General features: G+C 39.5%; 2 protein-coding genes across 3 annotated transcripts; both read left to right on the top strand.

Moving 5' to 3' along the window:
- Positions 1–41: 41 nt before the first annotated feature.
- Positions 42–5,270, top strand: tesmin (testis expressed metallothionein like protein). Its single transcript, XM_044018639.1, has 9 exons — positions 42–103; positions 1,139–1,265; positions 1,580–1,608; positions 1,726–1,808; positions 2,602–2,673; positions 2,827–2,929; positions 4,340–4,426; positions 4,523–4,608; positions 5,093–5,270. Exons 2-9 carry the CDS (start codon positions 1,151–1,153, stop codon positions 5,268–5,270), a joined length of 753 nt encoding a protein of 250 aa, XP_043874574.1. The 5' UTR covers positions 42–103; positions 1,139–1,150.
- Positions 5,271–7,037: 1,767 nt separating this feature from the next.
- Positions 7,038–9,772, top strand: LOC122764722 (spexin prohormone 2-like). Of its 2 annotated transcripts, none has more exons than XM_044018645.1 (5): positions 7,038–7,233; positions 7,835–7,906; positions 8,007–8,055; positions 8,658–8,735; positions 9,377–9,772. In XM_044018645.1, the coding sequence occupies exons 1-5, from the start codon at positions 7,231–7,233 to the stop codon at positions 9,457–9,459; spliced, it is 285 nt and encodes a 94-aa protein (XP_043874580.1). In that variant the 5' UTR covers positions 7,038–7,230; the 3' UTR covers positions 9,460–9,772. The 2 variants fall into 2 exon arrangements, with proteins under 2 accessions (XP_043874580.1, XP_043874579.1); XM_044018644.1 differs by having other exon boundaries at positions 7,832–7,906.
- Positions 9,773–13,198: the final 3,426 nt, after the last annotated feature.

Below are 13,198 nucleotides of genomic sequence, written 5' to 3'. Positions count from 1 at the left end.
TTTAGCCTAAACGAGGAGACCTTAACTGAAATGCTGAATCACAGTAGTTAGCCTAATCATCTTAGCTTCATTACTTCAGTGACGTTGACTCGTGAACCAACTGGTAATGTGAACTGACTTGTTTTCAAATTTATAATTTTTATTCAGTCATTCGTCAACTACTTTACCGCTGCGTGATTAGGCCAATATAACCCTGTAATAAGCAAACGTAATTAGAAAAAGCAGCCAACGGTTTCAGAGCTAATTGCTAAGTGGCTAGCTTGACGCTAATGTAGCTTGATGACAACTATGACTTGCACGTGAACTTCATGAACTTCCTCAGTGTTTTTTTAGGGAAGAACACAAATAAGTAGGGTCTGAAGTTTCATTTGCTGTAGTTTAAGCCCGATTTATTTCTTCCTTTATTTGTACATTATCTTTAAAAATGCTTACACAAACATGCTAGCAACAATGGGCATGTCACAAGAGGAAATTCACAGGTGTACATGATCAAATTAATAATGCCTGAGTTCAGTTAAGCTTCCCTCAGTTTCACTGTGAATGTTGGGCCCCTATCACACTGTCTGAATTAACATGACATAAACAGAGCTATATTTAATGTGACACCTGTGCTTTTTCTGGCTGCTGTGCAAAGGCGTTTACGTTAAAGGTAATCACACTACCAGTATAATAGCATTACTAATATTACATGAATACTGTAAATAATTACATTGCTGTTATTGAGATCACAGTAATGGGCGCAGACATTAGACTGCTGTTAACAGGTATTACTGCATTCATTTCAGGACTGTAAATTATTAACTTTATTCATTTTGTCATCTTATAAAAAAGGTAATTAAGTTTGTTATAGTGATATCATTATGCCAAACTCAGCAAACAGTGCTTAGTGCTCCCTGGCCTGTGAGTTACATCACAGGTTATAGTTTTGCATATACTGGTCCACTATTCGTCACAGACACATCAGGACAATTCCAACAGTCAGCTTTACGCACTCAGTTGCACATTCTCAATCCTGAATGTAACCTTAAATAGTTTTCTGTTCCATTGTTTATTTTACTTTATCACTTATATGTTCAGTTTTTCTTGTCCTATTTTCTAGCTATGTCTTTTTGTGTGGACACTCGTCTTTCCTGTTTAGGATCTGAGTAACATGAGTGAAGGCATACAGGTTTGGTTGGTTAACAACAACAGTGAGCCAGAACATGTGTTCCTCAACTTGAAATCTGTGCCAACGTACAGAGATCTTAACCCAGCTCAAGGGGAAGGTTAGTTTCTTTATAGATATTTGACTGACACTTTTCTGATGCACTGAATTCTACAGAGAAAAACTTTCCAACTGAAATGTATATGCATCAATGCTTATTATGACACAGTTTTTGAGGAAAAGTACCATCTTGCTACTGTTGTGTCTTTACCACAATGACCAAACATCTCAGGAAACTTATGTTGACTGTTTCCCCATTAATATTTAATGAAAAGTCAATAGTACAGCTGTTGCACAAAGGCCATTTTTAAATTGTAATTTGTTAAATTTGAATTAGGTTTCTGTAAAATTCCTCTTTTTCTCTGTGGTTACCAGATTCAAGTATGCAAGGGACTTCCAGCCAGGTATGATGGCAAACTTTGTTCCATTTCTACCCAAAAAAAAGCTACAGTGGCCCAGCCCCAACTCCATTTTATGGTCACGGATTAACTGAATTTGTTTACCAACTATTCATTTTACAGGTTCCCCAGTACTACTATCACACTTCTCCCCAGTATGAGGCCAGAGACCAAACAGAAAACATGCAAACCCAGACTCCAGCACAGTAAGAACTGAGTTCACAAAGTTGTGTCCACTATAAGTTATGTCTCAATTCAGGGGCTGCCTGTTTTTGAGGACACTGATGAAACTAATAGAAGTTGGTATACTCTACAGAGGACTTCCCTTTTACATTACTGCTGTCACCCAGTAACAGATCAGTAATGACATGACACCTTTTTGTCAAAATGACTACTGTAAGCTATTTCTTATACTTTGTTATATCCTGGGATATGTTTGGCCAGGGAGGACCTACCTGTTAGGTTCTTGTCATCTGCATTTGCCAGTCTTCAAAAGGGACAGCTGAGTTATGGTACTGTGTCGCCAACAGCCTTTAAATGCAGCTTCTGAAGAAAGCAGAAAGCCTGAGATGAGACAGATGAAGTGACAGATTAAGACAACAATTATTCTGTAATTTAAAAGCATGTGGACTGCCATGACATTACAGGTACATTGTTCTAATAATGACAAGTCTTTATTGAGGAAAATGATAAAGCCAGAGAACTAAGGCCAAAATTGAAAGAGAATTTGAATATAGTAATATGTTGAAAGTCACCTTATAGGAATCAACCAACATTTTTAACAGTAAGAAATAAATATAAAAGCAGTAATTGATTTTACACTTCATGTCATCTGCAACACCTTGCAACAAAAATGTATGAAATGTTAGTATCTAGTATCTAAATCACTTTTGTTTTACATTTTATATCCTGTAGATTGTCAATGTGTCAGTGTTGTATCCTGAGCTTTATTTAATGTGGACTTGAAACATGGTATATTTTCTCCTTTGACTCCTAAAGACCTGTTGGTACTTTGTGTGAATTAAAGTCCAGGAAACCCTGCAACTGCATGAAATCCCACTGTCTCAAAGGGTGAGTATTGTATCTAATTATTACCTGCAGTGTGCAATGTAGGCTATTTTAAAAACTAATCATAAAGGCTAGAATGCCTTTCTCAGCTACCTCAGGTGTGTATCTTAATGATATGGTGATTTATATGTGTTTTTGTGTGATTGTCTCTTTAAGGTACTGTGAGTGTTTTGCCGGTGGAGTGATGTGCAGCAATTGCAACTGCTTTAATTGCCACAACAATGAAAAGCATGAAATGGAACGTCAAAGAGCAACTAAGGTTTGGATTTTTACTTTACTAATGTATTTTTATGACAGAAGTGGAACTCCAGCAGTGATGTCGCCAACTTACCAACTAACTAAATGTAATGCTGTAAAATACCTAATATATGAGTCAGTACACAGTAATATCTTAATTTAATGGAATTATTCATATGAATGATAATGTGAATGAATGAATGAAAATGTTATAGTGTTCACAATTTCAGAGATAAAATAAATATATACTGTATATATTTTTTTAAACAAATAGGACAGGTGGCCTGTCCAGGATGTACCCTGCCTTTTGACTATGTAAGCTGGGATATTCTCCAGAAGCCTAGCAATCCTCATGTAGCAGGACAATGAATGAATGAGTATAATTGATGTTAAGCAATAATTTGTACTATTGACCAGTGTTTTTCTAGTGAAATGCACACTGCACGCCAAATAGTTCAATGGGACGCTGTTCTATGGCTTTAATTGGTATTAGTTAGGTACTGCCCACATTTGAATTTATGTCAGCACCTGTACTTTTATCTTGATTTTGGTACTGTAGGCCTTTTTCTGTACTTTACTCTGCGTATTGTAACAATATAAACATAGTTACAGTTAAATTAGTACAAACGTCTCAGTCTCCAGTTTACACTGCACATGCCTGTAATTGAGGAAAAAACTCATTGCATCTCATATTGTAGCTCACAGTCACAAGCAGTATGCTGCTGTGCCGCTCTGAGTTCTGTCAGGTGCAAAGCTGACAGGCAGAAATTAGGAGTAGGATTTTGGGAAAACTGATAAAACAATACAAAAAACTTCTGGAAGTGGACAGTCATGCGGACACAAAGTCCTTGTAGAGAGCAGGAGTGTGTATGACTGTGACGGATACCGGTGGAACATCATTCTCCAGCTGTGGGCTGATAAAGGATGGTTGACTGCTGTGTGAGCTGACTGCTAATCAGTCATTAACAGCTGAAACACTATTGATTGCGGCCTGCTGCTGGTGTTTGCACCACAGCATACAGTAAAACATGGTGAGCATGAATCGTTCTAATTGGTGTTTTAGCCAAGGTCATGCGTGTCACTATATTAGTGGATCTCTTTCAGCAACACTGCTACTGGAAACCACTCAGGGGATGACAGGTGCCCCCTCAGGCTCTGCTGTGAGACTCAGAGCACACTTGAGTTTTTGTCACTTCTGAGGACAGTGTTTTTTCTTATATTAACTTCATCGAAGTGTAATGTATTTTATCTTTGATCGGTCATAAACCCCAAAGTAACAGTTTAAACTTAAATCTGAGGTCAGTGAAATTCTTTTGTTAAATAGCTTTATATTCAGACAGCTACCACTGATCTTGAGTCAAAATGATATACGTTATATTAAATATTGATGCAAATAGTTTTTTCTTACACTATCACTCCATTTGTCATGCAGTTGTATTTAGGCCGTAAAGCAAATGCCAACAGAGGCTGCACCTGTAAACGCTCCGGTTGCCTCAAGAACTACTGCGAGTGCTATGAGGTACACATTCTTTTTCTTTCTATTTCAGTCATTTTTGTAGATAGTTACATTTGTTTACATGTTCAGACTGACTTAATCTGTTGTGTCTGTGTGCAGGCAGGAATCATATGTGCCACCAGGTGTTTGTGTGTTGGCTGTCAAAACTTTGGCAATATCCTCAAAGTGAAGTCTGACGAGGACACGTAAGATCATACTTAGATGAAGAGTAACTCTATAGCTATGGCAGTGTAGCATATATTATTAATACACTAGGTAAAATTTCTGCCATGTCAGAAGTAGATTCATTAGGGATGCACAATATCATCGGCACGATATCGGTATTAGCTTAGATATCGTCAAACACCATGCTCTGCTGATATGACTATTGACTACAACAAATAGGCCAGTACCTCCATGACTTCTATGCTGGTGCCCTCTACAACTATTATCTTTTTTTACATTTAGTTATTTTCCTCAATGACCAAAATGTACATCTGTATCTGCTGCAATATGAGTAGGCAAAATATTATAAAGTCTAATAATGTGCATCCCAAAGATTCAGTAAACTGAAATGAGACTATTGTTAAAATGCAGATTTAAACTGAAAACAGTTACTTATGATAGAGTGACGTTAGCCTCGGAGGAGCAGGTCCATCAGCATGTCAATGTGTGTGTGTGTTTGCTCAGAGGGACTGGATCTGTGGTAACCGTGGCTGTGGTGGAGGCTGTGTGTGGCTCTCTGCTGGTCCAGGCGGAGAGTGCTGAGAGTGCAGAGCTGAGCCGTGCACAGGCTGAGCGTGTTGTCCTAGAACAGTTCAATGATTGTCTCACTCAGATTACCAAGGCCATGTTCACTGACGACTGAAACCTTATAATGACACTGAGGAGGAGACGTATGTGGGGTCATACTTTAAAATTCACCTGACTGTTGTTTAAGCACAGCCGTCTGTTCTTCTGCAGCTACAGTTCTTAGCTCTATATTCTTAGTTGTTAATGTAAAACTATTTGCTGAGTAATGGGAATTTTCAACTTGATACATTTTTATTTGTACTAGAAAAACTACTTTGTTTTGGTGTTTTTTTTACACACACATAGGCATTGTGTTGATGCTTATTGATGAGCTTGCCAGATGCCTGGTGCAGCATTCGGAAGTTAGCAGAGTAGCGTGTGTCATGGCCAACTTTGCAAGAGTTGCTAATATTGCTAAAACCTTGGTGGTCGTGGTGGCGACCATTGTTGAGCACATTCTCTCCAACAAAAGCACCAGCAACAGGGAAAACAGCCTTGTCTGAGAGCTCTGCTCCGACGGTGCACTGTTCTGATGTCTAATGTCATTTTATCAGAATATTTGCTTGAAGTGATTTAATTGCTCTGCCACTTAAAAAGTTGAACATTTCATCTTCTTAGTTGTTGTCCTGAATTGTTTCTTCCTCTGTTTTCCCCTCATTTAAATGTTTTACTTTCAACATTCAGCAAATTGTAAATTGTCACAAAAATATGCATGCTTAGATGATTGTAAGATTTTTATTTTCATTTATTGCATTTATCTTTCTGTATGCTGTCATTCTCAAACAAAAAACACAGGTACAGAGAAGCTGTTTGGAGATGATACAGGAGGTGTCATATCTGACAATACAAATGGGCCCCTAGCCTTAACAATTATTTCCTTGCTGAATATTTTCTCTGATAATTATTTGTTTGGTCTATAAAAAAGTTAATCTGTTAATAAAAGTGAATCTGTGTTTCTTAAATCCCACAAACCATATTTCTTCCCATGTTATCTTTGGCACAATGGACAATTACATACACACTTACTGTAAACTGGAAAGATGATCTGGCTTGGAGTTAAAGGTGAGTGTGGACTAAAAACTGAGCAGTGACTACCAGGTGAAAAGCTGAGCAAACACAGGTGATGGTAATCACAGGAGATCATGTGATCAGACAAATAGAAAGCAACCGTGTGGATACAAAATAATATGTGATAAGAAAAGGAAACTATACCAATAAGACAAGAGTTAAACATATACACAGCCATAAACACAAGGCAAAATCCAATACAGACAAACCTTTTTTAATTTGTTTATTTTTTTAATTGTACATCACATTTGATGTCAATGTGCTTTTCAACACATCAAATAGGAATAAATCAACTGCCTGTCTGAAATGACTATAAAACGTTCACCCCCCACTCTAAAACGTCACAATTGTATCCATCATTACATCCATTACAACAATAAAACATTACATATGTTTGTATTATGTTGTCATTTAAAGAGCTGTGTTGACATCACTCAGTCTTATTTGTAGGAAATAGGATGCACTGTTTACAGAAGTAAACAAATTGGCCACTTTTTAGAGTAACATTTATGATTCAAATGAAGTCTTTAGAGCACTTCCTTAGTATTCCTACAGGGCCTAGTAAGTCTTCATATCAATAGTCCAACATAAATGTGACCCACTTACTGATTAAGATGGTAAGTGATGCTCAGCTGAGGGTAAAACCAGAAATGGACATAAAAAAATAGCAGCAACAGGAAATACTTTGTAGTGTTTGTTACTCAGTGGAACAAAACCACACACACAAACATGGAGCCCACCACAGTAGCTCCATACTATTGATGTTCCTCGCTGCAAATCACGGCTGTGACGTCAGCCTGTGTTTTTCTGCTGTTTTTTTTAGCTTCTAGTAAACAGGAGTCCCGCCAGGCTCCACGGCGAGTGGGATCGAACCTGTTAACGCTGCAGCTACTGATGGGAGATATAAGAAGCCTTGTTGCTGTGAAACACATACTGTGATCGGACTGACAACTCTCACTCAAGCAGACATGGTGAGTAGGAAGATGTGCATGCTTTCAAATTTTTATCTTTGGTCAAATGTGAGTTTTTGTCTTTTGAAAGTTCTACTTAAATTTTGTGTCAACAAATTGTAAAAAAAAAAAAGAGGGGGTTATTTGTCCATTGATGCATTCACACGACATATAATGACAGAATAATTGCTGTTACAATAGTAAAGATTTATATTTCAAAAACCTATTGGCTGTTTTTGCTATTAATTAGATTAACCTTACACTTCCATTCACTTGCACAGACAAAGCTTTATCCCCAATCTTAACCTAACAATTCAAATCTTAGCCCTAGACTTTTCATCCATCCATCTTCTACAGCTTTATCCTCCACACAAGGGTCACTGTGCCAATCTCAGCGGACATAGGATTTCCTCAGAAATTAGGTTCTGCTTCATTAGGAGCATTCATTTGGACTCCACACAGACTAGTGGTCCTGCCAAGTTCCATTTTTATGCCAGAAAATGTGGTAACAAATACACACAGACACTATTTTTGGACTGTATGTACTGTATACAGATGTAAAAGTAGTGACAAAAGATAGTTCAGGTTTTTTAGAAGTGTGCTTTTACATGTCTTCTAGAAGATAAAAGCCCCGGTGGTTTGGACGTGTTCTTTTGTCATCTCCCTGTTGGTGGGCTCCTGTCATGCTCAGAAGGTAAAACTGTTCAGCCTCTCACACGATTTACTGCTTTCCAATAACTTCCAACTTTTTCGTGTGAAAACAAGCTGTCATCCATCTCTGTTTTTCCCCTCAGCTGAACATACACTGGGGTCCTCAGTCCATGATGTACCTGAAGGGCAAATGTGAGTATAACCACTCTGTCATGGGATAATTGATACAGGAAAGCAGTGATGACACTAAACCAACTGTTTACAGAATAACTATGTTGTGTCTCAGAAAGTGTAGCAGTTGTTGTTCAAACATCTACAGTGCAGATTAGGGCTGAGCAATGACTTGAAATTGATTTGAGATTAAATATTGTCCTAAACTATACACATCGTAGGCACATCTTTGTTTCCTTACAGATCTGCACAAATATAACACAGTAACATTTTAAATATGTTATTCAAATTAAAAATTTAAATGAATATGTAAAAATGACCGCTCGCTCTCATAGTGTGTGAATCATCAAATCAAACACAATTCAATATTTATATGAAATCGTTCAGCTCCAGTGCAGACAGACACTGAACACAGGGCACAGTTTTGGTGTACATGTGTAAGAACGTGTGTCAACAGGGCCGGCAGCCATGTCCTCACCGACAGCAAGCCTCTGTGTCTCTGGAGTCCTGACTGTGTGCCAGCACCCGACACAACCTTTCTTCTGTGGAGAAACTGGACTGACGAACACGACACAGCAGCACACCAGTGCACACCTGTCTAATTGTGTTTTTGTCGTCCACAGTTGGCAGGAGGTTCGTGTCAGAGGATGAAAACAGTTTGCTGAAGCAGGCCCTGCATGGCTGGTACACGGTACTCAAAGGTATAGCAGCATTCTGTTAGCTCGTAACACACACTTTGACAATGACCACAGCTTAAGGCAGCATTTTTCAAACTGAAAGGTTGACAGCTTCATTAAGGACACAAACACCATTTATAATTTTTTTTTCCTTGTCAGCCCACCCTTAGTTCTCCATGATGACAAGTGTAATTTGAATTAAAAGGACAAACTATTCAGTAATTATTCTAGGGTCGCATCAAATAATCACTTAATAAATTCATAAATTAATTTGCGAAATATTCTGGTAATTGATTAGGCAGATTGAGTGTTTTTTTCCTCCGATTTTTCAGCTTCTTAAATGTGAAGATTTCTTGTTTTTTTGCTCCATAAAACAAAGAAATCATTTAAACTGAATAACTTTTTATGGACCCAACTACTAATTAGAGTAACCGAGATATAATCAACTGATCACATATGATTTAGTTTGTCATTAATTGTCATGTAAACTGATTAAAGCCGCAGGAGGAGAGAAACATGGGTTGTAACGTCTACATGAGTGTACGTGTCCTTTAACCTCAAAAAAATGAAATGATCAGGTTAGAACTTTATATTTCATGTAGAATCTCTCTCTCTGTGTGTGTGTGTGTGTGTGTGTGTGTGTGTGTGTGTGTGTGTGTGTGAAGATAAACAGAGGCAGCTCAGTAAACCCAGTCACATGCTGAACTCTGAAGAGAAAGTCCTCATCCACTACCTCCAGGACAGATGAGAGACGACCCCGAGTCGCACCGTCCACATGGTCATTAAGAACATGTCCGACACACAGACGTACACTTCCTACGCACAGATTAACACGCAGACACCAGTTAACATCACCGCAGAGACGGTCCATTTTGTTTCGGATAGGCAGAGACGTATGCGGTGCTACGAACCAGAGCCCCACCATCAGCAACTTATGAACAAGAAATATCAGTTGTCCTCTTTGTATTTTTTCATGTATAATGAATATAAAGTGTGTGTGTGTGTGCTCCTTGCACAGATTTCAGCTTGCTGTAAATAAAGCAGAGGAGAGGAACAACTGATGGGAGATGGTCTGTTTATTTTCTGTCGGAGAATGTTTACATTACAAGGATGATATCCTCAGACGTCTTGTTTTGGTAAATAAAACAGAACATGTTCACATTCAAGACCCACACAAATACACTATATATTTATCAGAGCCGTTAGTTATTCATTTATATGATTACTAATCAGGTGTCTCTCTGGTTGCAGTGTGTCATTTTCACCACCAGGTAGCAGCAGCAGCACACAACAGTGGGTTTATACTGCAGAGGTGTTCTGGACAGATTAAAGTTATGTGAGTAAGAGGTAGTGATGAAAACACTGGTTGTTCAAACATGTATTGAGCTACTTTTACTTCATTAGCACTTTCATTCACAGCTGCTCTGTCTAACCCACAGTAATGACGGTTTCCACATGAACAAGTGAACTAAGTGAAGCTTGTGAGAAAGCAGCAGGAAAAAAAAAAAATCCACAATGCTGCAATACTGCATAACCTTTAACCTTGACCTTCTTCTATGTCTTATCTAAAATGTTTGGTAACTTACTTACCCAAGAAAGTAAGTGGATCATTGAAAACAATACTGCCATACTGGACCAGTCGAGGCCCGGGTTAACGACGACCACTGTCAGTGTTATTGACCACCAGGGTGCCTGATGGAAACTGTGCTGCTGTTGGCCCAAGACAAAGGAAGAGGAGCGAGGGAGGCTCTGTTAGGAGGCAGTGAGACAGGTGAAGGGAACCTGGTAAAGGGAAAGAGATGGCTGATTATAATGGAGAGAAGGAAGGTAGATATATTGTGTGTGCAAGAGAACAGAGTTTGTGAACATTGTTCTGGAGGTGACGAGAGTGTCGGACACAATCGTGAGTTTGAAGCCAGAAATTGAAGGTGTGATGTTGAATGTTGTCAGCGCTTATTCCCCACAAATTGGCTGTCGGTTAGAAGAAAGAGACGCTCTAGAGTAACTTGGATAAAAGTGTTAGAGAGGGAACAGAGGTGATGAGGAGGTGTTGGAACAGGTGGTTGTAGCTTTTGCAGAGAGGAAACGGCTGTGGCAAATACATATTTCAGGGAGAGGAAGGGGTTTAGGGTGAACTATGAGAGTGGCGGAAAGAAGCTGACAGGTGGACTACATACTATGCAGATGATGTGAGCTGAAGGAGACAGGAGACTGCAAGGTGATGCCAGTGGAGAACGTGGCTAGGCAGCACCGTAGTAACAGTCTGTAGGATGACCTAGGAAATCTGGATTAAATGATGGAGGCTGAAAAAGGAAGACGGTTGTGCAGAGCTCAGGGAGGAGTTGTGACAGGCTCTTAGAGGTAGTGAGGAGTTACCAGACAACTGGGACAGTACAGCTAAGAAGGTGTTTGGTGTATCCTTTGGATGAAGGAAAAAAGACAAGGAAACTTGTGAGGAAGGACAGAAAAGTCCAAAGGAAGACGATTGCAAAGAAAAAGTGGGACAGGCAGGGAGTTGAAGTGTAAGCGTGTGGCAAAGGCAAAAGAAAAGGCTTTTAAAGATGGTCCAGTGTTGGTCAAAGTGGGCTGGTAAGAGTTTTTAGTTTTAGCTTTAAACAAAGAACATTGGCGATCAGGCAGGTCCAGACCCGCTGTGGCGAGTGCTAAAGGGAAAAGCTGAAAGAAGAAGAATATGTATTAAAAGTTCTATTCACTGACTTCATGCCACATTAGTGTCCTGGAGGACAATATAATAATGGATAATGGGACAGCAAATAAAATGGACTTTGAGCATGAAAGTTAAACAACTGTTGGAAATGTTCAGGATAATCTTAATATACAACTTTGTGCAACATAAGTAAATATTTAAATAAATACATGGATATGGATAAGTGGAGGTGTATGAGAGGAATTGTATCGATTGGCTACACAGAGAGACCGAGCTGGAAAGGATGTGCTGCAGGTTAAAGTGATTAAGGACGGAGATGGAGAAGTGAACGGCGTGTGTTGAGAAGATGGAAGGAGTATTTTGAGAAGCTGATACTTGAGGAAAATGAGAAAGAGAGAGAGAGAGGAGAGATGGAGGTAAGATGGTGCCTCAGGAAGTGCAGAGGATTAGTAAGGAGGAAGTGAGGACAGCTGTGAGGAGGATGTGTTAGGAGTGAATGTTGCAGCAGCTCTGCAGGCTGCAGTGAGCAGGTTCTTACCACTGGCCTGTATGAATGAAGGCTTTTTGAAGCCGAGAGTTTCCACCTGAACACTGTGAGCGCTCTGTCCTCATCACAACCTCCACCGCACAAAGCCCCATTTCCTCCTGCCACACAAGCAGCTCCTGTAAGCCCCAGTTAAACAAACAGAGGCAATGCTTGGTTTAGCTAATCCTGTAATGGATATCACCTGAGACCACGATCACATTCCTCTGCAGAGCAACCGTGAACCGCTCACTGCTTCCACCTCTTCCACCGCTTCTGTAGCAGACTGAACTTCATGTGTTTTCATTTTGTTGCTCTTCTTCTAATCATTTCCCGCAGGCTGTAACACTGAGAGGTGTAATGCTGCCCTCCACAGGTTGAAGTTCTCAAGCCCAGTTCAGAGTTCTTCATCACAGTTTTGAAGGTCTTCATCACAGTTTAAACTTGTTTGTCAGAGTTCCTCTCATCTCCACAGTCTCATCCTCTCCTCATCCTTCTTCACTGCGGTCCAAAGTTCCCAAATGCATCCCAAAGTTCTCCGTCGCTGCTCAAAGCTCCTCAACACAGCTCAAAGTTCTCCACACTTGATTACAATTCGAAGTTCTCCATCATTCTTTTATCCTCCTCATTCCTTAATCCCTCTGGATTTTTCCTCTCACTCAAAGCTCCTCTCATCCCCTTAGTCCCAGATGGGGGAGGGAGGGAGGCCAGTCCCCAATTACATGTTTGATATAGAAGTTATGGCCATAATGTGTTTCGTGAGGCCATGGTGAGCTTGATATGATGTTTGAGTTTATCATAAACGTTCGCAAAAAAATTAAAGGAGGAGAAGCATGGAAGAATAAGAATGACTAGAAAATTCCATAATGACATTTTGATCATGCCTTCTTCTTGGTGCCAAGGTGAAAATAACATTTACAACATAAAGTACTGAGACAAAGCTGTGTTTTAGTGGAATCAACCTTTAAAAGTTAGAAGCCCCTCCCCCTCCCTTAAAAAAAAAAAATTAAAAACTTAAACTGAGATTGTGTAAAAACCGTAAACGAGATCAAAATGTTGGTTTATGTGAGACAAGTCCCCAGTCCTGTGACCCGTTTAAAGTTTCAACCACGTCTCTACGTTAAAGTACGACAACACCGCGAGGCTCCAAAGTGGACTTTTTTGCGACCATCTTCCATCCGATTTTTGTCGCCATTGTTACTCGAAACACTTAGAAAAGTCATAGCACACCATTCCCGATCAAACCAAAAAAAACACAAGAAATCAGGATAGCAGGAAACAAGTAATACTTTATTA

The sequence above is a fragment of the Solea senegalensis genome, unplaced genomic scaffold (assembly GCF_019176455.1).
Source record: "Solea senegalensis isolate Sse05_10M unplaced genomic scaffold, IFAPA_SoseM_1 scf7180000017617, whole genome shotgun sequence".
Taxonomy (NCBI): Eukaryota; Metazoa; Chordata; class Actinopteri; order Pleuronectiformes; family Soleidae; genus Solea; species Solea senegalensis.
This window is presented reverse-complemented; position numbering and strand designations above follow the sequence as displayed.